Source organism: Puma concolor, chromosome A2 (assembly GCF_028749965.1).
Source record: "Puma concolor isolate L17-30 chromosome A2, mPumCon1.1.hap2, whole genome shotgun sequence".
NCBI lineage: Eukaryota > Metazoa > Chordata > Mammalia > Carnivora > Felidae > Puma > Puma concolor.
In genome coordinates, this window is record NC_141668.1 from 171,227,760 (window position 1) to 171,254,558 (window position 26,799).

Genomic DNA, 26,799 nt, shown 5'->3' on the forward strand with positions numbered 1-26,799 from the left:
TGATCTGGCGCGGCCTGCAGGGCTTGCCCTGGGCTCCCAAGGTGGCTGCCGGCCAGGACCCCGGGCGCGGCTTTCCCGGGGGGTCCGGGCAGTGAATAATGGGCAGGGCCCTTCACGAGGTCTTGTGGGCAGCGTGGGGCAGGGCCCAGTACTCTGGAAAAAAGATGTGATCAGGTGGAAGAGTGCCGTCCTGCTGGTGGCGGCCAGATGGGATGCAGAGGAAACCGGCTGGGAAGAGTCCAGCCGGAAGGGCCAGCGGCCGGGTGCCGAGAGCGGGCGGGGCGGGGCCGGGTGGGGTGGGGGTGGGGGGCAAGCCAAGCGCTCGCAGAGGCTGGCGTTGGTAACCCAGGACTTCAGCCACCTCCATTCCACCTCAGTCCGGTACTTTCTAATTGATGAACTTCTTTCCAGCTTATCTCTTAACTCAGGCAAAAGAGCCTGCAGGGGAACCGTCCCCTGATGGGAACCAAAATTTTCCCCAACAAGCAAGAGGGACTGCCCTGAGCCAGCAAGACCCCACTCGTGATGGACCCCGGGACAGCGATGTGCTCGACATCACTGGCCACACGCTCATACCCACTGACTTTGTCCCACAGTTTCCTTATATAAACCTGGAAGTATTTTCGTCGTTTGGGAGTGGGTCTTGAGACGCTAGTCTGCTTTCTTCCCGGCGTTGGCCTCACTGAAAGAAATTTCTCATTTAACCACCACTCGGGTTCTCTGCCTTTGGATTTTGTTGGCAGCGAAAGGCTGGACCTGGCCTGTTTGGGATCCCCGGAGCCAGGTGCTTTTGCACCCCTGGACCCCCGCCACGTTAGGGCTTATCCTGCCACACCTTTCTCCAGCCCCCTTGCCCTGTCACCACCTCCAGGGAGCCCATGCCACATTCCCGAGTTGTCCTTTCTCACCACATCCTGACCCTTTTCCATAAAGCAGTAGATTTGTTTAAAATCAGCCTCCTCCTAAATACAGTGGTCAATGGATTACTAGGAAAGAAAGGAAGAAAGAAAGAAAGAAAAGAGAAAAAGGCAGAAAGCAATCTACCTTGTCCACCAGCCAGGCCAGGGACCACATCTGCTCTGCTCACTATGTCTGTGCACCCAGCAGCAGGCACTCAGTCTGTGTGTGATCACTGCGTGTGGCAAAGGAATGACGGAATGAATGAACAGAGTTCACAGTCCTTCCAGATTCTGGAGCACTCAGGGGTTTGTCTCCTCGGACTTCCTGGCCCCATCTCTCCTCTCCTCTCATTCCTTAGGAAAATCTGCTCTCTGCGCTCAGTTCCCAGGGTGTCAGGAAGCATGGTGGCCGCTTCTCCAGAGGAATTTCAGCCTAGCCTTAACCCTGAGCTCCAGCCTCGCCCCTATAAAAAGCTGCGTGGCTATGCAGCTGAAAGATCATGGAAAGTGAGGGCAAGTCTGGGGTTGTGCCAATAAAAGGCTGTGTGACAATGCACGGATCACCCACCCTCTCTGGTTCTCCGCATCCTCATCTGTAAGTTAGGACTATCCATAGCCTCCTCAGGTATATTATGGGAATTCATGGAGAAAGAATTGCCAGCACAGGACCCTCTGCCTCAAATGAACATCTCTCTAATCGCTCAGAGTCTCTGAAAAAGCAAACGGCCTCTGTGCTTCCTCATTTTGGACCCACTTCAAATGTGGTCCACATGTTCCTGCCTCCTTTTAGCTTTGATCATGGGGACACCATTTGGAAAGCTGGGGTGGGAAGCAGCCCCGTGGGAGCTCTCAGCACAATGAGAACATTGTAAAAAGGGTGAGCTGCTCTCTCCATTGCCCATCCCCCCATCCGGAAAAGCCAAACAAAATCCCAGCTTCCCGATAAATCCCAAACAGCTGTGGATTTCAGGGAGGACATGGGCAGGAAGCGACCCCTTCTGTTCCTTTACCCTTACAAGAGGCAAGCCCATCTCTCTCCCTGTCCTTGGAGAGACCCCAGCACAGGAACAGGCCTGCATCCTGGGGTCCAGTGACAGCGTACAGGCACAAGCAGGTGCCGGGCGGTCACTTTTGTCAAATTGAATTGGATTTCCGCTCCCTGCAGCCAGGCCTTTACCCCTGTGGGGCAGGGATGCAGACGTGCACATTCCCGTTTTCGGGATGTGGAAACTGAGGTTTACAAAGGAGAAGTGGCTTGCCCGCCGTCCCCTGGCTTCAAACTTGCAACGCTGGTACCCTCCGCCGGTGGGTAGCACCTGCCCCCACTGTTCTCCCTCCAGTCCCCCATCCCCCCGCTTGGGGAGAGGCAGCACCTCCCACTCCCAGTCCCAGTGTTTGTGGTGGAAGAGAACGCTCAACCCAAGGTGAGGCCTGGTGCCACACGCTCACAGTTCCGTCTCTCTGTGAGCTCTGGAGGGAAAACCGAGGCCAGAAGGCACGTGAGAGGCAGCCAGTGAGGGGTAGCCAATGAGAAGAAACCCAGGAGTTTCTGGGAGAGAGTGCAGAAGCTCCTGCGCGTAACTACCCACCCCCAAGGTCTCTCATCCTCTGAGAACGGACCCCAGCAAGGCTGTACCATGTGACCAACCAGCCACCTCTGATTGGCCCAGAGCGAGCCAATCAGCTCCTCCTCTGGGATTGCGGGGCGGGACGTATCTCTGTCTGCTTATGTTAAATGTGCCCCAGATAGTGGTCTTCTGACCTCGTGTGGCTTCTCCCGCATCTGACTCTGGCGGTGTTGAGATGCACCATAGGTGAACAAGCGCCCCAGTGTGCCCTGGCCTCCTGGGACCTGAAACTTCTCGTGCTAAAACCCTGAAAGTCCCAGCAAACCAAGATGGCCTCGTCACCCGAGCATGGGACACGCCATGTGCTATTTGTCACCACAGATCCCAGATGAGGAACTCCTCCACCCCACTCCCAGGGGGCCAAGGCCTGGGCGAGGTAGAGGGTTGAATAGCGACAACTCCAAAATTCAAGTCCACCTGAAACCTCAGAATGGGACCATATTTGAAAATACGGTCTTTCGTCTTTGCAGAGGAAATTAAATTCAGATGAGGCCATGCTGGATCAGGGTGGGCCATGACTCAATGGCTGGCGTCCTTAGAAGACACACAGGGACAGAGTGGCTACCCGAGACATGGAGCCACAAGCCAAGGCGCGCCTGGAGCCCCCGGAGCTGGGAGAGGCAGGACGGTCCCTCCCCTGCAGCCTCCAGAGGGAGAGCAGCCCTGAAACACCTTGATTTCAGCAGCCCTGACACAGGCTTCGGGGCTCCAGCATTTAGGAGGATAAATCGTTGTTTCAAGCCACCCAGTTTGCGGTGCTTTGAAACGGCAGCCTCAGGAAACTCCCACAGACGTGGTCCCCAGAAAGGTATGTTGAAATTCCAACTCCCATACCTGTCCAAGATCAAGGGGTCACAGGGCTATTCCTGCTGAGGGAGAATCTGCCTCAGGCTCTCGCAGCGTCGCTGGGAATCACTGCAACCTTGGTGTTCATTGGCCTGTAGAAGCATCACCCCATATTGGCCCCATCGTCACGGGGCTTCTCCCTGCTTGTGTGTCCCAATGTCCCCTTTTTAGAGACACCTGTCGTATTGGATTAGGGCCACCCTCCTCCAGTGTGGCCTCACCTTAACTTGAAAAATTACTCCTTCAGTGACCCTATTTCCAAAGAAGGTCACCTTCTGGGATCCTGGGGGCTAGGACTTCCAACATACAGATGGAGAGGTACTCAACTGAACTCGTAGCAGAGCACAGATCCAAGCACACGGGCACACGGCACGGACCCGCCACGGGGGGTATGCACACGGGCACACGGACCAGCACCCACCATGCTCCACCTGAGTGAGGGCACAGTCAAGGCCCTCCAACCCCAAAACACGGACGACCTGAGACAGGCTCAGTGCCTTCCGAAGCGTCCCAGAGGGACGGAGCCCCGACTGCCTGTACCTCTGACCTCCCTACTGGCTCCTGCCCTCTGGTCTCCCACATAAAGCTTTCACCCCCAGTCTTTATGTTGGGCCCAGACAGGTCACAACACAGTGAATGCAGCGGTGACGGGAGAATAGAGCTGCCCTCTCTGCAAAAATGAAAAGAATACGACTCATCCCTTTTTCTAAAAAACGTTATTTTTTTAATCTTAGAATGTAATGAGCATATTTTTAAATAACATTAACAAATGTTAAACTTTGTCTTAAATTCTGGTTAGTCCTAGTACTTAACTGGGAGAGGCAGGAAGGACCTGTCCCTGGAACTTGCAGAGGGAACACAGCCCCACGGAGACCTTGATCTGGGATGGTCCGGCCCCCAGGACTTGAGAACGCTGAGCCCCCACACTGCCCCATCATCCCCGCCAGGGCCTTTCCGCCTGCCTCGCCTGGATCGCAGGCTCTGCCCTCCAGAAGGTGGGAGGATAGACGCCTGTGGCTTAAGCCCCCAGTTCATGATCTCCTGCAGCAGCCACCCAGGCAAACTGTCCCACTCTCAACGCCACCCCCGTCCTCTGCCTTACAGGTCACCTGGGGGCCGAGGACACGTGCACTCCTTCCTCCGGGCCTGGGCGTCCATCTCCTAGGCCGTCCCCTCCTCCTCCTCCTCCTCCTCCTGTCACCAACACCATCTCCCACCCAGCCCAGGGACACCTGCAGTCAAGGCACATCCACGCAACCCGTGTCCCACGTCCATAGGCGCGTCCCCCCAGCACAGCGCACCCCATCTCTTCGTGGTTTCGTTTCCCTAATATCTGCGGGGCGCCTTCCTGCTGCAGCCGAAACATTTATCTTCACAACTCAGGACATAGCCCAGGAAGCATCACAGGGCTGCGGGGATCACTGCAATCTTGGCGTCCCTTGGCCTGTAGAAGCATCACCCCATCTCGGCCCCATCGTCGCGGGGCTTCTCCCTGCCAGCGAGTCCCAACGTCCCCTTTTTAGAAGGACGCCAGTCATTGCTTTAGGGCCCACCCGACTCCAGCGTGACCTCACCCCAACTAACTATACCTGCAACAACCCTATTCCCAAATAAGGTCCCCTTCTGAGGTCTGAGGGTCAGGACTTCGACATACGGATCTGGGGGGAGGACGCGACACAACCCACGCTGCTTGCCTGGGGCTTTGCTTTGTCTGGTTTCTGTCCACAGGCCTCGTTTCCTTCCTGTGGTGGCAAAGCGTCCTGCGGAACAGGACTCCGCCCTCCCGCCTGTGTCCACGCGGGATGTCCACTCTGCCGACAGGCCGCCACGCGGAGCCCTGGGGAGGCCCCTCCAGGTGGGTTTCCGTGAGACCTTCCTGTTTTTATTCCGGACGCTTCCACCATTAGTTTTCCTTCATGCCAAGTGACGCTGGTTTCTCATTTTCGGCAAACTCCCTTTTGCAAATTAGAAGTCGAGCAGCTGGGGGGCTCAGTCGGTTACGCGTATCTGACTCTTGGCGATTTCGGCTCAGGTCATGATCCCAGGGTCGTGGAATCGGGCGGGGTGCTGAGTGTGGAGGCTGCTTGGGATCCCCCCCCCCGCCACACTCTCTCTCAAAATTAGAAAGTAATAATTAAAAACAAAACCAAAAAAACAGCTAAGCGTATAAAACCAAGTTGATTGAAAAGGAGGACAGGAGGGAAGCACACCATGGAGGTCGATGGGCAGGGCTGAGGGGGTGCCTGTGCGGGGCAGGGCGCAGGGGCGACAGGCCACCGGGGCCGTGCGCCGGGTAGGGCAACGCCGCGCCAGCCACAAACGGCCCCGCAGAGGCTCTGCGATGCAGGCAGGACTACAGTATTTATTTCCAGGATCCTCCCCCGTAACAAAACCCACCGCGACGTAACAAAGGTGCCCAGCGCCGCAGGGGCACGGGCTGTGCAGGGGCGAATCCGCACGTGCGCACGCACGGTCCTCCAGGACGGGCTACCGCCTGGCGAGCCGGCCATCGGGAGGGACTCGGCCCCACGGTTAGTGCAATGCGTGCCTCTCACGGAGGCTGAATCGGGGACTTAGTTAAGGGACCCCCGGGAGACCCAAGGCTTGGGTTTTCCACGCAGGAGGCCTTGACCTTCGGGCACCCAGACCCGGGCGCTTTCTCAGGGACCGCGGCCACCTTTGGACACCACGTGGTGTTCAGCACGAGTAGCCAAAGCAAGCAAGCGTGTGTGGAGAACAAGGCTGGCCGTCCTGGGGCTTCTGGAGAGGCCGGCGACCCGGTGCGGCAGTGTGGGACGGAGAGGGTCCCCGTCCTACCCCGAGGCCAGCCAGCTCGGGGCGCCCGGGAAGCCTGGCCAGCAAGGGCGAAGAGGCCACTACTCCTTTGGACCATCTGTTCACAAGGGTGCTGCGGAGATCCCCATGGGACATTCGGCTGCTCCGTCTCAGAAGGAGCTAGAACAATCGGAGGGGAGAAAAGTGGAGTCTTGTTCCGGTTCCTAAGGCACAGGTTTGTCCTGTCTTCTTTCCTTCCGAAAAGCCGTTCTCCTGAGAAACTCCATCCCCCGCTTCCTGCAGCTCGAGCACAGGGCTGTGAGGCCACAGGCTCCGAGCGGCCGGGGGCAGGCGGTGAGCGTGCGGGCCACCTGCCCTCTGCCGGGTGCTGCTGCTTTCCTCGGCTCGTACACGGAGGGGAGAGGCCAACGGCCCCCCATCCTCCCCCAGAAGGATTCTGCCCCCGGTTTCGGATCTCGACAGAGGTCTGCTGCAAGTCCCCAGGAGGAGAGCCACTGCGGGCAGGAAGGCTGGAGCCAGGCTGGCCAATGGCCCCAGCACGGAGCGCATGGGGCAGGCGGACAGGGAAGCCCAGCTAACGAGCCTCTGGACGACCCCGGAGGCTGGTCCACAAGAGCCCTCTGGCTGCAGGTGAACAGAGACTTAGAAGGACGAGGACATGGGTGACTCGGCCACACGCCAAGCCCGTCAGGAACCAGGTGAGAAGGCAGAGGGCGAGCGGGCGGACACGGGGCCGTCAGCTCTGCAGGAAGGGCGGGTGGGCGGCCTGCTGCTGCCTTGTCCGTGGGGAGGCCTGTGGTCGGCCCTCTGAGACCTCGACAGGAGGGGGCGTGGGCGTTTCGGTAATCAGACAGGACTCGCAGCCAGGGAGGCGTCCTCCTGCTGGGCAGCAGAGGCTGGACCTCCACGCCTGAAGGTGAGATGAACACGAGTGGGCCCCACGCTCTGGCCGGGGGGCGGGGGAGGTGGGTGGCGGGGGCGGGCGGCAGGGCTGGTCGGCCCCTCTAAGGCCACTGGCTGCCAGCAGCCGGGTAGCTGGGCACGGTGGGGTACTCGGGCAGACTATTCCCCGAGAAGTTGTTGTACTGAGCCTCCCGAGACGGCGGGTTCCGCCAGGTGCCCGCATTCCACTCTGTCTGTGCCTTCTGGAAACTTCCACCGGCCCCCCGGTAGATCCTGTGCACCTGCAGGGACAGAAGGTGGGGGTGGAGGGCAGAGAAGAGAAGCCCAACTGAAGTGCACGTGACCAAGAGAGACCTCGTGCTTAAGGCTGTGCTTTTCCTAAACAGACTATAAAATACCAGAATGATCCTTGTGGAGACTTCAGGAAACGCATGGAAGCTGAGGCCGTCCCTCCCAGCTTCTCTCTGTGGACCGCCCCCCCCCCCCCCCCCACCCTCGGGCCCCTTGTGATGCTAACAGCCATCCCTGGGCGTGACCGGTGGCTTCCAGGCAGAGACCCCCAGAAAGGACTAACTCCCCACGGCCCAGCAGGCCTGTGCTGACAGGCCCCCCACTGCACCTCTGGGAATGCGAGGCAGTACAAGAAACTCTAGAAGTCCTGGAAAAGTCAATAAGCGAAAACTGGCATTTTAACTCAACGCTCTTGATGCTTAGTGACGCTGAACACTTTCCTCGTTTCTCACCGGGATTTGCCTTTCTTCTTCCACACAACTATTACTAAATATGTTTCTTTTCTTGGAGGCAGTGGGGGGTGTGCAAGACAGAGCCCACACGGGCCTGACACCTCCCTCCCCTGAGGCCGGCTCACGAGGCCGGCCCTCAGGGGCATCTGGACCCGGACTCCGGGGCTCCCACCACCCTCACTGGCGAGGGGGGGGGGGCTCGTGTCCCGGAGCTGTCTGTGCAGACACGAGGATTGCACCGAGGACCTGCTCCCCTCCTGGGGTCTGGGGTCTCCGCCCGAGCCCAGCAGAGGGGCCTGCTGACCGACCCTCGGTGAGAACCTGGGCGCTGGGTCCCTTCGTACCCCTGGAGACCACACCTCACACGTGGTCACATGCCGTTTTGGGGGGACACCTGGGAGAGGATTCTGGAAGCTTAGCCTGGTGTCCCCACCCCCACCCCCACCCCACAAGCCTCTGCCCTTAGGTCATTTTGCTTCTCATCCTTCCTCTGTATCAACCTAGGCCTTGGGGAGACTGCTGAGCCCTGGGGTCCTCCCGACATGCCCCGCCCCCGGGGCATCTCTTTGTTTTGGAAGCACAGGCTCTCCTCCCATCCAGGCAGCCTTTCTTTCTGGCCCAAGAGCCCTTTTCAATTTGCATTTGCTTTCTACTCTGTGAGGTTTGCTGCTCGGAAGTCCCTGGTTGGAAAGTCGGCTTCTGCGGGGACCTTGTGGTGGAACCCCCGGAGGCTCATTCCTGCGTGTTTTCTGCCGGCCCCTCCCTGCCCTCAGACTGTCCACACGGCTGAAGGCATCTGGGGTGCAAACGGTGGGGGGGGAGTGGCAGGATCCTTCTGTCCGCCCAGCCAGCTGCACCCGGGAGAAAGCCCACGTAGGCCGGGAGCCCCACTCGGACAGCTAGAGGCGCGGGGCCAAACGCTCACGACGCTCCACGCGTGCTGGGGGCGCAGCGCTAGAGCCCGCACCGCTCCTCTTTCCCACGGGGACTCCACGCACGTCCCCGCGCCCCGGCCCGTGACCGCCACCTCCGGGAGGGCTCGAGGCCGCCGGCCAGGTGCGGCCGGCTTCCCCAGCACCGCTCGGTGCGCGTTCCTGCTGCGGCCTCTGCACACCCAGGGCGGCACTGCCCACGGGAACCTTCCGGCACAGAGACGGCGCCCCAGCCCCACACGGCCGGCAAGTATCTGAGATGCGGTGGGTGGGTGCAGCGGATCCCCGCGCTCTGTGTTTAGCTTTACTTAACTTTACCTCACGTGACTTTAACTGTAAATGGCAACAAACGTCCGGTGGCAGCCACATTGGGCAGCGTGGAGTACGCCCTGGGACACGAAAGTGCGGGGACACTAGTGGGTGGGCCCCAAAGGCAGGCGCGGTCATCATCAGCCCACGCTCTGCGGTTTCCCTAAGCCTGCCTTAGCAGAGATCAGCTCGTCACGGACATCAGGTCACGTCCTGGAACGAGGAGGATACGGGCCCCCAGGGCCCGGGCGATCCGGTGACCGGATGCACGGGAAGATGCTGGAAGTCCCGGGCCCAGAGGACTCACCTTTATGATCGCAATGGCCATCATGGCAGCTGACATGGAGAACATGATGGCCGGAAGCAGCATGACCACGGCGGCCCCGACATTGGTCTGGAAGAACCCAACTGCCGCCAGCCAACCACTGCAAGGGGCAAGAGAGAGCAGCATGGGTGCCAGCACGTCCACCAAACAAGGGCCCAGCATCCTTCATATGTAAACAGCTCCAACAAATCAACAACAACAAAAACGAATGGCAGAGAAATGGGCAATTTGTGCAAGGGCTCGCAGGGGCCAATGCACACATGAAATGATGCTCAAACCCAGCAGTGGGGAATGCGAGCCAGAACGCGGGAACGTGTGGTGTGTGTGAGGGGCCGAGAGGAGCACTGCACCAGTGGGAGCGTGTCCCTTTGCAGGAGCAGTGGGAGTGGCCTACAAAAAGCCCTGAGAGCTCATTTCCTGCACCCCGGCTCTCCTCCTCTGAGAATTCACGCCACGGCAATGACTTATAATGAAAGCCAGGAGTAACCCAAATGTTCACCAGCCGGAAACACAGCCACACGACAGAATGCTGAGGAGACGTTAACAAAACCAGAGCGGAAAAGAAGGTTGCAGGTGAGTCAGGACAGCAAGACTCTACGAGACCCGTTCTGTCCATGGCACATGTGCAAAGTGGAAAGAACACCCACGCCCGCCTCTGGGGGGAGAGACAGAAGATAACTATTGTCGAGACTTCATCATTTTACTGATTTTTTTTTAAAGTAGGCTCCACGCCCAACGCAGGGCCTGAACTCACGACCCTGAGATCAAAACCTGAGGTGAGATCAGGAGTCAGACGCTTAACCCACTGAGCCATCCAGGTGCCCCTTGAGATTTCATTTTTCTAAACAGGTAATAAAGACACACGGTTCAAGGTTCAAGGAACCTAAAGGCTAGGAAATTATCACTAGTTCGTTACTATCACTGGAACCATGTGCTTTATTCGGGTCTCGTCGCTGTTCCCCTGGCATCCCTGTTCCAGAGCCTGTCGCGTGGCCACATCCACGGAGAGTCCAGCCAGGTCCCCCCACACAGGCTCCTGTGGCCACCCCCGCACTGTGGGAGCGTCACACCCAGAGAGGTGGCCACCCAGCACGCACGTGGTGGAGCCCCACGTCTCCAGGGGCTGCCCGCATTTGCTCGCGCCTTCCGGAACAGCACGAGGACCGCAGCGCTCAGCAGCACGTGGGCTTTCCCGCAAGCATGTTTAGGGACGATGTCACGCTCCCACCGAAAGGGAAGCTGTGTGTCTTCCTCACCCAAGTGTGTGAAGTGGGGGCAGAGGACCCCTGGCCCACAGGCCCATTCTGTGCTGGGTGCCGGGGCCGAGAATGACCCTGGCGGTGGGGACAGGCCTGCTGCCTGTTCCCACTCAGCCTGGGGGAGGTGGAAAAACTACTGGGGGCGCCCGGAGGGCTCGGTCGGCCAAGCGTCCGCCTCTTGGTCTCGGCTCGGGTCGTGATCCCAGGGTCATGAGATCAAAGCCCCACGTGGAGCTCTGTGCCGGGCGTGGAACCTGCTAGAGATCCTCTCTCTCCCTCTGCACCTCCCCAAAATAAAATTAGAAAAATTTTTGAAATAAAAAACTTAAAAAAAAACTAAAAAAAGAAAAGCCACTGGGAGGGGAGACTCAGCTGGGTGTTCAGGCCAAGGGAGAGGTAGGTGGGAGCCCATAGTGGGTGTGAGCACAGCTAGGCAGCTGCAGGGCCAGGCAGGCACCAGGCGCTCCTGGGAGGGGAGAAACGCTGGCTCTGCTGGGGGGGTCACCTTGGGGACCAACATCCTTCCACCAGATCTGGGGCTCTGGAAAGAGGGGCCGGTGGGCGGGGGCCCCAGCCCGAGGATCGTGGTCTCCGGGGAGGGCGAAGGCACCCACGGGCTGAACGTAGGACTGGGAGCCTGCCCCAGCCTCCCAGCAATGAGAATAACCTCCTTTATTACCCAAGGTGACAGCACTCAGGTTCTAAGGACAACAGGTGACAAACTGGCCTCCGTCAGGACCAACTGGATGAGCGACGGAACCTGCCGCATGCCATCCTTGTCGGGGAGACACCACGGCATCAGGGCTGGGGAGCAGGGAAGATGAAGAGGGCAGGGCTCAGGGAGGAGATGAGGGGGTGCTGGGTGCCCCCCCAGAGAGTCTCAGGAGATCGCGGGGCTGGAACCAGGGAGAGGACAACATGCACGTAAAAGAACAGTGCGGACACAAGACCTGGGGAGTCTGGCAGCTCCCCAGAAGGTCAACTCAGCTGCCGCGTCACCAAGCAACCTGGCAGCCCGGCGCACACCCGAGACACTGAGACCTGTGGCACAGCAGCACTACTGATGGAGATGCCCAGAGACACCCAGAGCCCGTGAGCTGTGGACGGAACTACAGCGTCCACCGCGCACGCGCACAGATGACCGCATCTACCGCGCATGCGCACGTCCCTCGGCCGCGAGCAGAAGCGAGGCGCCCACCCCCGCCGCCCCACGGGCCGACTCTGAACACACGACACTCAGGGAGGGAACCAGGCAGGAGAGGCCACATAGGGTGTGAGTCCACTTGTGTGAAAGGTCCAGAAAAGACTCATCCGGGGACAGGGAGGGGGCTTGTGGGGGCCGGGGGAGCGGGTGGGGATGACGGCCAACGGGGGCGAGTTGTTTTTGGGGCAATAGAACATTCTGGCACTAAACAGAGGTGATGGCTGCACCACCTGTGAACGTACTCTAAACCACTGAATTGTTCACCTTAAAAGAGTGAATTTCTGGACTGTGACACGTACCTCACCAAAGCCATTATTCTAAAAACAACTCTGGGAAACTACAGGACAAGCAAGCCTGTTTCTTCAATGAATCAATCAGAAAAAGACTGGGAAGAGCGAAGACAGAAAACGACTCATGGAGACGTGCGCGCCTCATCTGGGTCTGACCCGGACGGACGGCTAAAGCAGAATGTAACTCAATGCCACGTGGAATCCTGAGCAAGGGGGCAGCCGTGGGGACGCGGCGGAAATCCAAACGCGGCCCGCGTCCGGGCACCGTCACTGCAGCCACGCACACCTGGGGTCGTACCAAAGGCGTATCAGACACCCCTGCTGGCGCACGGCCACGCGCTGTCCTGTCTCCGCGCCTTTCTGTAAACCTCCAAGTAGCCAGACGTAAAATGCCCTGTTCAAGGGGCGCCTGGGAGGCTCAGTCGGTGAAGCGGGTGAGTCTTGATCTCAGGACCCACGGTGGCCATAAAGATTACTTTACAAATAAAATTGGGACACTTGGGTGGCTCAGTCAGTTAAGCGTCCGACTTCCGCCTAGGTCATGATCTCATCGTGGTTTGTGAGTTGGAGCCCCGCATCGGGCTCTGTGCCGACAGCTCGGAGCCCGGAGCCTGCTTCGGATTCTGTGTCTCCCTCTCTCTCTCCCCCTCCCCTGCTCACGCTCTCTCCCTCTCAAAAATAAACATTAAGAAAAGTTTTTTTAATTAAAAAAATTACTAAATAAAGTTGAACTCATGAACCAAGCCACCCAGGCGCCCACCCAATGTGGGTTTTGAACTCACAACCCCGAGATCAAGGATTGCACGCTCCACGGACTGAGCCAGCCGTTTAAAAAAGACAGGATCTCGGGGCGCCTGGGTGGCGCAGTCGGTTAAGCGTCCGACTTCAGCCAGGTCACGATCTCGCGGTCCGTGAGTTCGAGCCCTGCGTCAGGCTCGCGTCAGGCTCTGGGCTGATGGCTCAGAGCCTGGAGCCTGTTTCTGATTCTGTGTCTCTCTCTCTCTCTCTGCCCCTCCCCCGTTCATGCTCTGTCTCTCTCTGTCCCAAAAATAAATAAACGTTGAAAAAAAAAAAAAAAAGACAGGATCTCAGCGAGCGGACGGCACGAAGGACTTTAGGTTGGTCTGTGAGGCGTGAGGCAGCATCACGGTCTCGTATGTAGGGACACTGCGTAGGATACTCGTACGTCCTGAAACTTCTTCTCCTTTATGAGTTGACAGGGAAGCGTCTGCGGAGGAGATGACCCACGTGTGGAGCGTGAGGGGGGCAACAGACCCGCAGGATACAGAGCTGGCTGCGCAGCGCGGCCGGCACCCCGAGAGCACCCTCTGAGGACGCGCTGGACCGTCTCCGGGAAGCGCCCAGCGGCTGCTCCGTGTCCCACACGGAAGGTCACGAGCAGGGACTGGCCCGGGGCCACAGCCGCGGTCCACCCGGCCACCGGGGACCAGGAGGACGGGGAGACCCTGGCCGGGCTTTCAGGGGGAGTGTGGTTTGGTGAAGCGCACCTTCAGTCCCAACCCCCTGCTCCGGGCCCTGAGGAGGCCAAGGGGCCGGCGGGGGGACCGGGGGTGTGCCAGCACCAGGCAGTCCACCTGTGTGACAGTCAAAGAAGCCAGAGCAGGGCGGGGCGGGGGGGGGGGCGCCCCATACACTTGGGTAAATGAAAGGGCCCAGAGGCCCTGCCCCGCTTGTGCTGGCCTCAGGCCTAGCCTTGCGACAGAATGGGAGCGGTGACAAGCTTCAGGAGAGCGGATGGGCCTGCAGCGTCCCCCTCCCTCCGCCTCCCCCTAATTTTCCAGAGCAGCTCTCTGCCCAGGCTCACCAGCTGGTTGGTCACCGTCCCCTGCTCTGTTTGGCCTACACTCAAAGAGGGCAGGGACGCTCCTGAAGTCCCCTTTCTGCAAGCCGACCCCCAAGGAAGGTGCCCACCGTGCCAGCCCAGTGTGGAGAACGGCGTGGGGGTGGCACCGGGCAGAAAAGAGCCCGCACAGGCCTGACACCTCCCGCCCCCGAGGCCGGCTCGCGAGGCCAGCCCTCGGCAGCATCTGGACCCGGACTCTGGGGCTCACACCACCCTCGCCGGCGGGGGGCTCGTGTCCTGGAGCTGTCTGTGCAGACACGAGGTTTGCGCCGAGGACCTGCTCCCCTCCTGGGGTCTGGGGTCTCCGCCCGAGCCCGGCAGAGGGGCCTGCTGACCGACACCCGGTGAGAACCTGGGCGCTGGGTCTCTACACCCCCTGGAGACCACACCTCCCACACGGCCACATGTTGTTTTGGGGGAATTAAGCGCCTCCTGGGGGACACCCTGGGAGAGGATTCTAGAAGCTTGGCCCGGTGTCCCCGCCCCTGCCCTCCATCCCTTGCCCCGAGTTCAAATTACTTCCCATCCTTTCTCTGTATAAACCGTGGCCTTGGGGACGACAGGCTGCTGAGCCCTGGGTGTCCTCCCGGCACAGTCCCGCCCCTGGAGTCCGAAGCCAGCCCCTCACTGGCCCTGTAGACCGAGATCTGAGAGGGCATCAGAGACAGCTCATCTGCCCGACAGGTGCAAAGACCCAGAGGAAGGGTGTATCTTGGAAACGGTCCCAGGCGAGAGGGGACTTCGAACCTCTATAAAGGGGGCAGAAGACACGGGAGGGAGCTGAGGAGCAGGTCCAGGAGGCCACCAGCACCCACCCGGGGCCTCGAGCAACAAGACAGCACACGTTCGACATGCGGTGACCAGGACAGAGCCTCGTGGCTCTTCCAGGGCACAGAGGAAAGAGTGACAGGAGTGAAAGCCAGGAGGATGGCAGCAGGGTGTCCCCAGCTGAGAGCTGGAGACACGGCGAGAGCCACAGCGTGTGACACCCACCCTCAGGGGACGAGCTCCCGATACCGAGATTTCGACCGAGAGGCCGAGCAAGACACACACGAGCACAGAGGCGCGTGATGTCACAGCACTGACCAAGCAGAGCCACAAACACGCAGCTGTGGCTGTCGCCCACAGGACGCTCGGTGCCGCAGACGTGACCTGGGGGTGCCCACATCCTCATCCTGGGACTTGTCCCCTCATGCAGCAGAGGGGACCTTGTCAAGGCCCCCGAGACGGGGGTGGCCCTGGGTGCCCAGGGGGCCCAGCATCCTCACAAGGTCCCACGAGAGCAAGGCAGAGCCAGGCGACCCGAGCTGCTGGCCATGAGGATGAGGAGAGCCCATGGGCCGAGGATGCGGCGCCTCCGGGAGCTGGGAAAGGGAGGAGACGGGGCTCGCTGGGGCCCCGGGCGGGGGGGATTCCAGCCCTGCCCGCACCTGGCCGTGAGGCCCATGTCAGATCCCGGAGCCCAGAGCTGTGAGATAAACCTGCTTCCCTCCGAGTCACCACGTTTGCCGTGATCTGTTCCGGCAGCCACGAGACCAGGTACAAACCCGTCCAGGCAAACTGAAGGCCGGCCCTCTCTCCGGCTGTGCCCCGAGCCGCTCCGCCCAGGACATGCCACTGACCGCACTTCCCAGTGGCCCCGGTGGCCCGCGAGCGCGTCCTGGGCAGAACCCGGAGGGCCACAATGCCCAGCCCCACCCCACCCCCCACCGCCCCGTGCGGGTGCTCACGATGGCCGGGGCACCGCTGAGCACACACACGTCACACCCCTGCGCCACAGCCTGGGGGCCCGGCTCACCACGCGCCCCATCCTGAGAGGCCGATCGCCTGGATAACGGTCAGGACAAACTGGGCTCCGAAGATGAAGAAGAACGCCATGAAGTTGAAGGAGCTGTCGGCCCTGCGGAGGGAGAGGTGGGAGAGGACGGCCGTCACTGCGCGCGTGCACGGCCAGTGAGGGGACTGGCTTCCTCCCCGGGTCAGCCCGGGTCTCGGGGACCACCTAGGGGCAAACGCGGCACGCTCCTGAGTCGTGGGGCCCACCGGGGGCGAACATCCACAGGAGCCAAGAGGTGCCAATGACCCAAGTGTTCGCAAATGTATGAGCAGCCAGACACAGGCACACGTGTCCACTGTGCACGCGCACGTCCCTCGGGCCGCAAGCAGGAGTGAGGTGCCCACGCCCGCTGCCCCGCTGACGGACCCAGACATGACAGGCCACACGGGGTGTGAGTCCACGTGTGTGAAATGTCCAGAACAGGCTCATCCACGGACAGGAGGGGGGCTCGTGGGGGCTGGGGGCTGGGGGAGGAGAGGGGGTGGAACAGGGATGGAACATTCTGGAACTGGAAAGAAGTGATGGATCCACAACCCCGTAAAGATACCGGAAACACTGATACACGAAGCGTCTCCTGACGAAGTTATTAAAAGACAACGGGTCGTGGTTGGCTGTAGCCCGCAGACCGTGGACATAACCTGTCCCCCCCCCCCCAACCGGACAGGAGAAGGGACCCAGGCACCAGGCACAGAGCAGGTGCAGGTCCCGAGAGTGAGAGCGGGGGCCGCACGGACCTGAGCGCACGCGGTCAGGCGTCCTGGCTCGCCCCGCTCCGAGCAGCAGACGCTCCGAGGCCGCCCCGCACCCCCACTCACCGAAAGGCCTTGTACGCAGGCCGGAACCAGCACACGTAGCCACAGGGGGAGAAGAGCAGTAGCCAGACCAGGGCCAGGCCGAAGTTGGCTCCCGAGCCGCCACCGATCCACCAGGCCAGGCAGGCGATGAGGTTGACCCCCAAGGTGGCACAGTAGACTGGGCGGGGGCAGGGGGGAGAGGCGAGGAGGGTGAGCCTGGGCGGAGGGCTCCGGGCCGGGCCTCTCCCGCCCGCCGGGAGAGCAGGGCTGCGGCTCTGCTCAGCGTGGGCACCAGGGGGGCCAGAGCACAGCTCAAGGGACATCACTTTGTTGGAAAAAGGGATTTATCCCAGAACCTTTAGGTTCTCACCGCCCGGGAGGGGGCAAACTGTGGCCCGGAGGTGCCCCATGCCCACCCCCGCCCCGCCCCGGCCGCTCACACAGCCACAGCTGGTATATCTTCTTCACCAGGAGCTGGTGCTCGATGGGTATCTCGTCGGAGAAGTTCTGGTAGAAGCAGGGCTTCAGAGGGATGAACCTGGGCAGCGGCGGGAAATTATTCTCCTTTTCTGCAGAGACAGAAACCACCGCAAAACAAAACCAGGCTAAGGGACCCAGTGACAGACCCACACACGTCCCTGTCCTGGTCCTCAGAACCCGTGGACAGGTCACCTCACGTGGCAGAGGGGACCTTATCAAGGCCCCTGAGGCGGGGGCGACCCTGGGTGCTCTGGGGGCCCGGCGTCCTCACGAGGTCCTCACGAGAGGGAGGCAGAGAGCCGGGCGGACCCCGTGCTGCTGGCGGTGAGGATGAGGAGGGGCCGCGGGCCCAGGATGCGGCGCCTCTGGCAGCCGGAAAAGGGGGACACGGGGCTCCCTGGGGCCCCGGGGGAACCGGCCCTGCCCACGCCCGGGTGTTAGGACTTCAGAGCCCATAATCGTGGTTTAAATCACTACGTTGTGGTGATTCCTCAGAGCAGCCACAGTAGACACGCAGACTCAGTGGCAGAACACAAATGCTGGTGACAGCTGCCTCGAAGGAAGGTTCTGGCATCCTGAACGTATGAGCTTCCTGGGGAAGCTCTAAGAAGTGACCACAAACCGGGAGGTGTCAGCTATAGGGATCTGCTCTCTTCTAGTCCCGGAGCCCAGAAGTCTGAGGTCAAGGTGTCAATGACATCATACCACTGTGTGGCAGGACACGACTCCCAACTACCTCGGGGGGCCAGACCACGAACAGAACAGAGAGGACCCCTGCCCTCGAGGTGCTGCCCTCCTAGCCAGGGGGAGCCCGGCAGTAATCGCAATGGATGGACGACACTGTGGCATATAGGAGATGTCACGTGCAGGCCACCGGGGATGTGTGCTGGTTAGCTGTGATTTAAGAAGGGGGTCAGGGTAGGCCTCACTCGAAAAGGCAGCATTGGAACCAAGACTCCAGCAAGCGAAGAGGAGAGGCCGGTGGTCCTGGCCCATGCAAAGGCCCCGGGGTGAGTGCCAGGTGCTCTAGACGCAGCGGGAGACCAGGGGCCAGAGGGGAGGACAGGTAGAGGCAGACCACACCATACTGGCCACAGAGAAGCCCCAGGCATCTACCAAGGGACACAGGAAGCCGTGGAGCATGCCGAGCCTGAGCCCGGCGGGGTTCGACCCCACCCCGAGCTTGCTGGCTCTGCGCCTGTGTGATGAGACACGGGGAAGGGCCTCCCCGGCACAGCCTCCGTGCCACGGTCACAGGTCACAACCCTTCGCGGTTCCTGCCCAAGGCCCCAGCAAGGACCTCACCTGGCCCCTGCCCCGCTGCTCTCCCCTCCCCCCGCTGCCCACAGCAAGGACGGGGTGACGCCTCCAGCGGCCAGGCGGCCAGCACACCCTGTGCCGAGGGGGGAGACAGAAAACCACCAGGCGAATCACACGCCCCTTGAAACCCTGTCTTCTTGGCAGATGAAAAGCCCCAGGGGAACGTTGTGCGCAGATTTGGGACTCGGGGGCCTGAGTTCCAATCCCAGCAGCGGCACCACCAGCTGACCTCAGGCACCTAAGGCCCCAGCCGCCCTACACCTGAGCGCGGGGACAGATGCCGGGACAATGTGACCGTGCGTGGAAGGCGTGTCCCTGTGGCGCCTGGCCGTGGCTTCAGGGCCCCACCTCACGTGCCCCACCCCTCCTCCTGAGCGGGAGGGGGGCAGGCAAACCCACGAGGGAGTGAGGGTGTCATCTTACGCACGTAGGGATGAACCCTGATGTACCAACCTCACCCCTACACTGATGTCAACCGCCAAACGGGCCCCAAGGCAGAAGGCCTGGCCGGGCCAGCTACTCCTATGGAGACCGGCCTCTCCCTCTAATCTGGCTCCAGGCTAGGAGGCAGCCCCGACACCCGTCGTGGGAGGAGGGGAGTGAGGTGTGCGCCCCTCCCCGCGGTGGGGGGCATTACGGTCCGTCCGGCCACCAGGGGACGCTTCCCAGAGGAACAGACGAGCTGGATGGGCCTCCGGGCGAGACTTACCAGACATTTCCGCTGTGACAACTGGCGGGGCCGAAGCCTACAGCCACCTGGAGGGGAGACAGCCACAGTCAGGGGGTCCCCAAGGCCACTGGGGGACCCCCACACCAGCTGTGTGCCCAGCAGCACCCACGGGCGGAGTCCTCACCTCCAGGCCACCCCAGGGATGGTCTGGTCCCAGAGGCCAGTCCCCTGCACCACCTCCCTCCAGAGCCCCGTCGGCAGCTGGTGGGAGAGGGGTCAGCCTGTTGCCAGGTCACACACCGGCCAGAGCCAAAATGTTCCTGGGACCCCCCCCCAACCTACCCCATGCCCTCCCCACCCCCCAGGCTTTCGCTTTATCCACGACTGGCTCTGAGCATCTCCTCGGGGCCACAAAGCCCAACTTGTGAGACACTGAGAACTGGGTTCGCGCTCACTGCTACGTGACACGCAGTCACACAACCTCTCTGGCCTGCGGTTGTCGCCCCTGCAAGCCTTGCGGAGCTGAGGATCGCGTCACGACCCGAGCCAAGCACGTGGCACCCCAGCGGCCCTTCTACACGCAGCCACGTGAGCCGGTGTCACACAGTGGCCCCACGTACCAGGCTGCCACTAACACACACACCCGATGAGAACACGCCGGTCCCCGAGGGCTCTGCGGGTGGGCACCGCCACCTCCAGGAAATGAGCCACAACGCGGCCTTGCCCAGCACCCACCAGGGCCTCACGGCACAGGTGAGCCCGGCGTGGGCAAGGGAACCGTACCTGGAGGCGGGCAGGGGGACGGGAACCCACAGACGTCTCTCTCACGCACAGCCCAGGTGAGAAGGTTCCAGTGACGCGGAGTTTCCGGGGTCCAACCCCCGAGACCCTCCCGCCCACACCACCCATCCGCTGCACCAGCTCGAGGTCAGACCCCGTGCCCCGGCCCCAGGGGCTAGGACGGGCCGGGAGCAAATACCCCGGGCTCCACGGCGGGCTCAGAACGAAGCTGGCCCGGTGATCCAAGCACGCACGGCTGCTGAAGGGACACACGTCGCTCCTAGCACTACCTGCTCTGCGGCAGACCCCCGGCTCACCCCCTCTGGCCATCTGTGAAGGTCAGGAGACGGGCTGACGGGAAGGAGCCTTTCGGTGGGGTGAGTCAGGCCGGCAGGCTACACCCTAGCGTAAACACACGCTGGCCGGCCACGCCCCTTCCAGACGTAGCACACTGGCAGAGGCCCCACTCCCAGGGCCACGCTCTTGCCCCACCTGGCTCAGAAGCTCCCCTTCCCCTGTACAAACCCCACACCCTGGAGGAAGCGGTCACTCCGACCCAGGTACCCTCGGCCACCACGGCCCCATGCCTCTGTCAACAGACACCGACCTGGTTTGGGGTGTTTATTTTCACATGTAGAGCCGCTCTGTGACACCTGACACACAGGGGACACCGTCCCAGTGGACCCTCGGGCTGGGGGCAAAGGGCAGCTGGAGGAAGGAAGTCCGAGTGCCCAGCTCCCCGGCCCGGGCCGGACCCCCGCTAGGCTCAAGCCCAGGGAGGAGCTCGGTTGGGCACAGATGCGTCCCCACACACCGGTGGAGACCGCACAGGGTCTGGCTCCGGGCTGGGGGACGCGAACGTCCCTACAACTGACCGGCAGGATCACGGCCGGGACGAGGAGGGACGCAGGGGCCCGCCGGTGGAGTCTGCCGGGAGGCTGAGATGCCAGGGGAGAGCCCGGCCCGGGGCCCGGGGTCCGGCGGGCGCGGCCGCCTACACGAAGGGGTGGAGCCGGCGGCACTGGGCTTCCAGAACACCACGGAACACCTGGAAGCGGTGGTTGAGGTCCGGCCGGGCGTGGATGCGGAAGCGGGTGCCCAGCGCACCGTCGGGCGACGGCGCCCCGTAGAAGACGCGCTGCACACGGGAGTGTACCAGGGCCATGGCGCACATGGCACAGGGCTCGCGGGTGACGTAGAGATCATAGCCGGTGCACACGTAGGGCAGGCTGTCCCCGCGCGCGTCCCCGTCCTCCTCCAGCTTGCGCACAGAGCCCGCGCGGACGCCCTGGGGGACGACGACGGCCGGGGCGAAGGAGCAGGCAGGGTAGGGGCGGAGGTCGTAGGCGCCGCGCCCCTGGCCCCGGGCCACCAGGTCGATGCACACCATGGTGGCATGCAGCAGGGGGCTGGCCGCGCTGCTGCAGTCATGGCCCGTGGCCAGCACGCGGCCCGAGGACGGGTCCACCACCACCGCCCCCACGGCCCTCAGGCCCCTGGCGGCCGCCTGCTGCGCCGCCCACACGGCCCGCTCCATGTGGCCCTGCATCGCCGCCTGCTCCTGCACCGAGAAGAGCCGTCCGGCCAGGGCACGGGCCACGTGCCTGTCCTCGTGGAAGGACGTGGGCCAGTGGGCGCGCGCCTCCTCGAACTGGCCTCTGGTCAGGGGCGGCCGGGCGGGCACGGGCACCAGGAAGGGCTGCCCCAGGCCGCGAGGGTCCACGGCCGGCCGCGGGAGGAGCTCGGCCAGCGATCGTGCACCCGGGGCCGGCCCCGCCAGGCACAGCAGTATCTCCAGTGCGTGCGGGCGGCTGGCATCGCGGCTGGGCCGCACCCTCTTGAGGTGAGGCTGGGCGGGCAGCGGGTGCACGGCCGACACCTCCTTGAGGAGGCGCGAGGTCTGACGCTTGTCGAGGACGGGCGCGGCGTAGGCCAGCACCAGCTCCACGTCCTGGGACTGCTGCTCGGACAGGACCGGGAGGGCTTGCCACGGCGCAGGCGCTGGCTGGGGGCTCGCGGCCTCCTCGTCCCCACGCTGCTCCGCGAGGCCCGGGGCGGGGTCCATCCTGGGCGGGGCTCCGACTGTGGGAGACAGAGATCGGGGCAGAGCATCATCCCTCAGCCGCAGGAGTCCGTCCCAGGTCCCAGCGTGCGGAATCCGAAGTCCGGGAGCTCCGCCCACGCGACGCGCACCACCGGCCGGCCGCGCTCGCCCTCAGATGCTACTAACGCTTGGTCTGCAGAGCTTAAGCCATCACTGGCATCCTTTTCTCCCTGTGCGAGGTGCCACGGGTGAACGTGAGCGGTCTCGTGAAGCGTCTTCACGCTGACTACGTGCTCAGGTGCTCACGTTCCGTGTTTCAGGTTAAGCGAGCGCATCCTTACAGTGAATTTCACCTGTTTCTTTGCGCATTTTTTTGGAAACACGGCTTCTAAAACGCTTAGCGTTTCGTGCGTACCCCGCGTCATAACCCCGCCGGTCAGCACCGCCTCGGGTTACATTGGAGCTAAACCACTGGTCCCGTCGACGAGATTCAGAGGCATCAAAGGTGCCACCGTGTGCCCGGAACACACCGTCCTCTGGAGTCCTGGGGTGGACCAGCCCCCTGCCCCTTCCCCGTGGACAGGAAAGTGCTGGGATCATCTTACAGCTGTGGGCTTCCACCCTCTCTGATGCGCCTGAGCCGCCCAGAACCCCACTTATTCATCAGTCGGGCCCGCTGGAGGGCACAGGGGAGGGCACCCTCACCCACCGCGGTCCGTCCTAGGCTCATGATACAAATTTGACAAACGCACAGAATCGGGGGGGCCCGCGGCAGCCACGAGAGGCAGAGCGCGGAGAGGGGCCCTGCGTGCCCTCCCAGTGCTGTGCCCGGCAGGGCCCGTGGCACCGACCCTGAATCTGCTCCCGGCACACACCACGCTCAGGACCCCACGGCCCGCACCGGTCACGAGGCTCCCACTGTCTCCACGGCAAAACACACCGTCTCACCTGTCCTCCAGGAGCACAGCCGCTGAGTAACACAGGCAACAGGGGGCTGTCAGGGGGACGCCGCCGGCGGGGGCGCCAGCTCTGAGGCAGAAGGGGGAAAACTCGCAGCACAGTCACCGTGTGAGCCAGTGACCGCTCCCCTCCACGCCCAGGCGTGTGCCCACGAGAGCCGAGAACACACGTCCACAAAGAACCCCGCACACGTGTGTTCACGGCAGCCAGACGGCGGATACAGCACAAGCGCCCTTCAATGGATGAACGGACGGATACACGCGTCCACCGCGAAAGGTTCACGTCCCTCGGCCGCGAGCAGGAGCGAGGCGCCCACCCCGGCCGCCCCGCGGACGGACCCCGAACACACGACGCTCAGGGAGGGAACCCGACACGAGAGGCCACACGAGGTGTGAGTCCACGTGTGTGAAACGTCCGGAACGGGCTCGTCCACGGACGAGAAGGGGGCTCGCGGGAGCCAGGGAGGGGATGGAGGAGTGACTGGTGATGGGGACGAGGCTTCCTCGGTGGGGGGCATGGAGATTTCTGTAAGAAGACAGCGAGGAGAGTTTGGCACCCCTGCGGAGGTACTGAAAACCCCAGAGCCGGACGCTTTAAACAGGTGAGCTGCAAAGCGGTAAGGCTGCTAGAGAAAGCGGGGAGGGGGAAGGACACGGGGCAGGCGCGAGGTCAGCAGACTCGGCGCGAGGCCCAACCACTGGTGCGGTCCCCGCCACGTGTCCTCCCAGTGACACAGGAGGGAGCTCCTGGAACTGTCCCCGTTCCACAGGACAAAGACAAGGCTCTGTGGGGTGCAAGGCCTTGCCTGGGGCCACCGGCAGGCAGAGTCGCGATCTGACCAGGCTCTGGCCAGGCGGGCCAGCTCACCGCCTCTGCCTTCGGAGCCCCTGTGTAGGGCAGGGGTCCTGAGCCTCTCCCACAGATAAAAAGGAAGCAGCTTCGGGGCACCTGGTGGCTCAGACGGTTAAGCGTTGACTTCAGCTCAGGTCAAGATCTCACGGTTCGTGAGTTCGAGTCCCATGTTGGGCTCTGCACTGACAGTGTGGAGCCTGCTTGGGATTCTCTCTCTGCCCCCCTCCCGCTCTCTCAAACTAAATAAACTTTAATAAAAAAAAAGAAAGAAAAAGAAAGAAGCGGTTTCAGGAAACAGTGACCCGCCTGAACCCCCAACCCCAACGTCCTGGGGGGAGTGCCAGCACGGCTCCAAGCAGTGTCCACGCACGTGTGTTCTGTATAAACACGCCCAGGGATGTGGAGCAGGATGGGGTCGGCTGCTGGACCTGGGCTCCTCCTCTGTCCCCAAAGCCCCAGCTGAGTCCCCAGCTCCAGGCACCTGGCTGCCTCTACCCCCCACACACTCTGCTGCTCTTGCCCAGCTCAGTCCCCACCCTGGCATCTCCAAGGACAGCCGCGGCGGGCTCAGAATCGCCTGTTTTCATTTCTGGTTGCAGCGCCTCTGCCTCTGGTGCAGAAGTCCGGGGGCCGGGAGCACTAACAGCATCGGCGGCCCCCAGAGGGTGTGCTGGACCAGGGAGACGGGACCCTAACCTCAAGCCCCTTGGCAGCTTAGGCACCTCCCCACTGGAAGCACGGGTGCTCCGGGACCCCCCGAAGATACGGGGCAGCTGGCTCTGGGAGGGAGACAGAAAATGGCACTTATACACCCAGGAAAGCGTAGGCTCGAGGCCTCATCTTGTCCCTGGGTGACGAAGGCAGGCCGGAACCTGGACCTGGGTGTGTGTCCTGCCCTGTCCTAGAAGTCCACACCCAGCCCAGCTGTTCCCTGCCTGTGAGACCTTGGGCACCTGCCCTAGACCCCACCCTCAGTGCCCCCTCTGAGAAATGGGAACCCATCCCCACCTCCCAAGGCTGAGAAAAGCCACATGAGCTCCACGCTGTCCCAGGACAGCTCCCAGGAGGCGCAGTGCCCTGTGGTGGGCAGTCTAGGAAGGCTCCTTGGAGGCGGTGACCCCAGCTGGACCCAGAAGGCAGGTGAGGCAGGGTGGGGAGTCCCTGGCAGAATCTCCGAGGGCTAGTACCCTGTGGTGGGCAGTCCAGGAGGGCTCCTTGGAGGCGGGTCCGGAAGGCAGGGGAAGCAGGGTGGGGAGTCCTGAGCAGAAGGAACAGACGGCCAGAGCCTCACACACGCCCACAGGGCGGTAGCTGCTGGATTCCAATACAGTTTCCAGGGCTTGGCTGCCACCTGCATCCCTAACAAACTCCCCATTGGAGTGGGGCCGCTAAATTCGAATTCTGGACATGCGCAGAATTTGCGAGCGCGGTGGGGTCCCTTGCAAGCTCTGGGGCTTGACGCGAACATGGACATCGCTTGTCGTGTACACGGAATTCTAACCTCCCGGCGCGTCCTGCGCTTCACCTACCCAACCTGGCCACCCTACAAACGGCCCCTCTGTGTGTGACAGTTCGCGAACACTGGGCATGTGGGGTGTGGTAGGAGATCCCTTATCCGCGGAGCCAGGATAAGAGAAGGCCTCGAAAACCCACTCTTTCAGTATCAGGAAAGTTTAATGTTTGCCACGTTTACCAACGTTTAAGACGCCAGCAGCTGGCGGGAAGCTAGTGAAAGGGAGGACCGGAGGCAGAGGGCTGGCCGCGATGACCCCAAGCACGCGCACAGGGGAAGCGGAAGGGGAAGCGGAAGGGGAAGCGGAAGGGGAAGGGGAAGGGGAAGGCGATGGGAGGAGAGGGGCAGCTGGCTGTACGGGGCCTCCACCCCCGGCCGCAGGGGCGCGCGCACGCGCAAAAGGTCGACGGGCGCGGGGAGCGGCGGCCCGCGGCCCGGGTGCCCCGCGCGCACGCGCACACGAGCGGATGCCCCCGACTGCCTCCTCCCGCCCCGCGCGGCCGGCGCCCCCACGCCAGCCGAGGCTCTCCTTGACTGCCCCGGCTCGCCGCCCGTGGGAGCCGGGGCCGCGAGAACCGAACCCCCGGGTCCGCGCGCTTACCTGAAGAGCCGCACGCGAGGACTGCGCCTCACAAGTCTTAGCAACCGACCGCTGCCCCGCCTCCGCCTGCGCCGCGCGGCACGACGGGAGCGTAGTTCCAGGGGCGGGGTCGGCGCGGGACTGGGGCGGGGTCCGGACTACAATCCCCACAAGGCTGCGCGCCTGGCCGCCGAGCACCGCCCTTCTCTCGAGTGCCGCCCTTCTCTCGAGTGCGGGTGAGCGCGGAGTTGAGGGTTCAAGACCTCCTGCGGGCTGCCAGAAAAAGAAAACCTTGGCTGCCGTTTAGGGAGTCAGAGTAGGGGGACTGAGGCAGAGGGGCACACGACCCCCGCTGTGACGCTCCCCCAGCCCAGGTTGCTGCTGCCACGTGGCTCCTAAAAGGGCTGCCCCCAGAGACCCAGATGGATGGGTCAGGTTCCCATAAGGGTCTAGGACTGGGCGATGCTTGGCCTCAGTTTTCCCATCTGTACAGTAGATGAAGGGGACCTCTTGACTCTTTTAGGCAAAACGTCCTAACTTATGAGCAACTCCAGTTATTCATTCTAGTTAAACAGATTTAACCCAGCGGTTCTCAACCAGGGGCAATGCGACATTGGCCAATGTCTGGGGACATTTGTGGTTGTTACAACTGGGGGTGCGCTTACCATCAAATGGCATCAAAACCGGGAGGCCAGGGATGTCCCTCCACACCCTGCGGTGCACAGGACGCCCGCAACACAAGCAACCCCAAGTGTCCACAGAGCAGAGGTTGGACGACCCTGGTTTAACCCCGTTGCTGAGTAAAGAGAAAAATACAGCTCTAAAAGCACCCTGGGCGGGGGAGGGGGGGTACTGGAATTCCATTTTCTGGATGCTTACTTCCTGCAAGAACCAAGGAACCCCCCCCCCCCCATCTGTCAGATGTCTATCCACGGAGTGGGTGGCTGCAGGGGAGAACCCTAGCTGCCACC

The 26,799-nt window shown here is 62.2% G+C and overlaps 2 protein-coding genes across 3 annotated transcripts; both read right to left on the reverse strand.

Moving 5' to 3' along the window:
- Positions 1-6,210: 6,210 nt before the first annotated feature.
- SCAMP4 (secretory carrier membrane protein 4) lies at positions 6,211-25,941 on the reverse strand. Its single transcript, XM_086699644.1, has 7 exons — positions 25,850-25,941; positions 19,139-19,185; positions 17,070-17,198; positions 16,651-16,807; positions 15,797-15,898; positions 9,364-9,481; positions 6,211-7,353 (listed from the first exon to the last, which is right to left on the reverse strand). The coding sequence occupies exons 2-7, from the start codon at positions 19,143-19,145 to the stop codon at positions 7,174-7,176; spliced, it is 693 nt and encodes a 230-aa protein (XP_086555770.1). The 5' UTR covers positions 19,146-19,185; positions 25,850-25,941; the 3' UTR covers positions 6,211-7,173.
- Positions 20,868-25,926, reverse strand: ADAT3 (adenosine deaminase tRNA specific 3). Of its 2 annotated transcripts, XM_086699634.1 has the most exons (3): positions 25,850-25,926; positions 22,872-22,952; positions 20,868-21,961 (listed from the first exon to the last, which is right to left on the reverse strand). In XM_086699634.1, exon 3 carries the CDS (start codon positions 21,942-21,944, stop codon positions 20,874-20,876), a length of 1,071 nt encoding a protein of 356 aa, XP_086555760.1. In that variant the 5' UTR covers positions 21,945-21,961; positions 22,872-22,952; positions 25,850-25,926; the 3' UTR covers positions 20,868-20,873. The 2 variants fall into 2 exon arrangements, with proteins under 2 accessions (XP_086555760.1, XP_086555759.1); XM_086699633.1 differs by lacking the exon at positions 22,872-22,952 and having other exon boundaries at positions 25,850-25,925.
- Positions 25,942-26,799: the final 858 nt, after the last annotated feature.

What these genes read in the sequence shown, in the direction of transcription:
- SCAMP4 (XM_086699644.1), bottom strand. An exon ending in GATATACCAGCTGTGGCTGT is followed by an intron (nt 16,808 to 17,069) that starts GTGAGCGGCCGG and finishes GCCCCCGCCCAG; the next exon opens with TCTACTGTGCCACCTTGGGG. An exon ending in CTCTCAGGATGGGGCGCGTG is followed by an intron (nt 9,482 to 15,796) that starts GTGAGCCGGGCC and finishes TGCCCCTTGCAG; the next exon opens with TGGTTGGCTGGCGGCAGTTG.
- ADAT3 (XM_086699634.1), bottom strand. Translation starts at nt 21,944, where the DNA reads ATGGACCCCGCCCCGGGCCTCGCGGAGCAGCGTGGGGACGAGGAGGCC.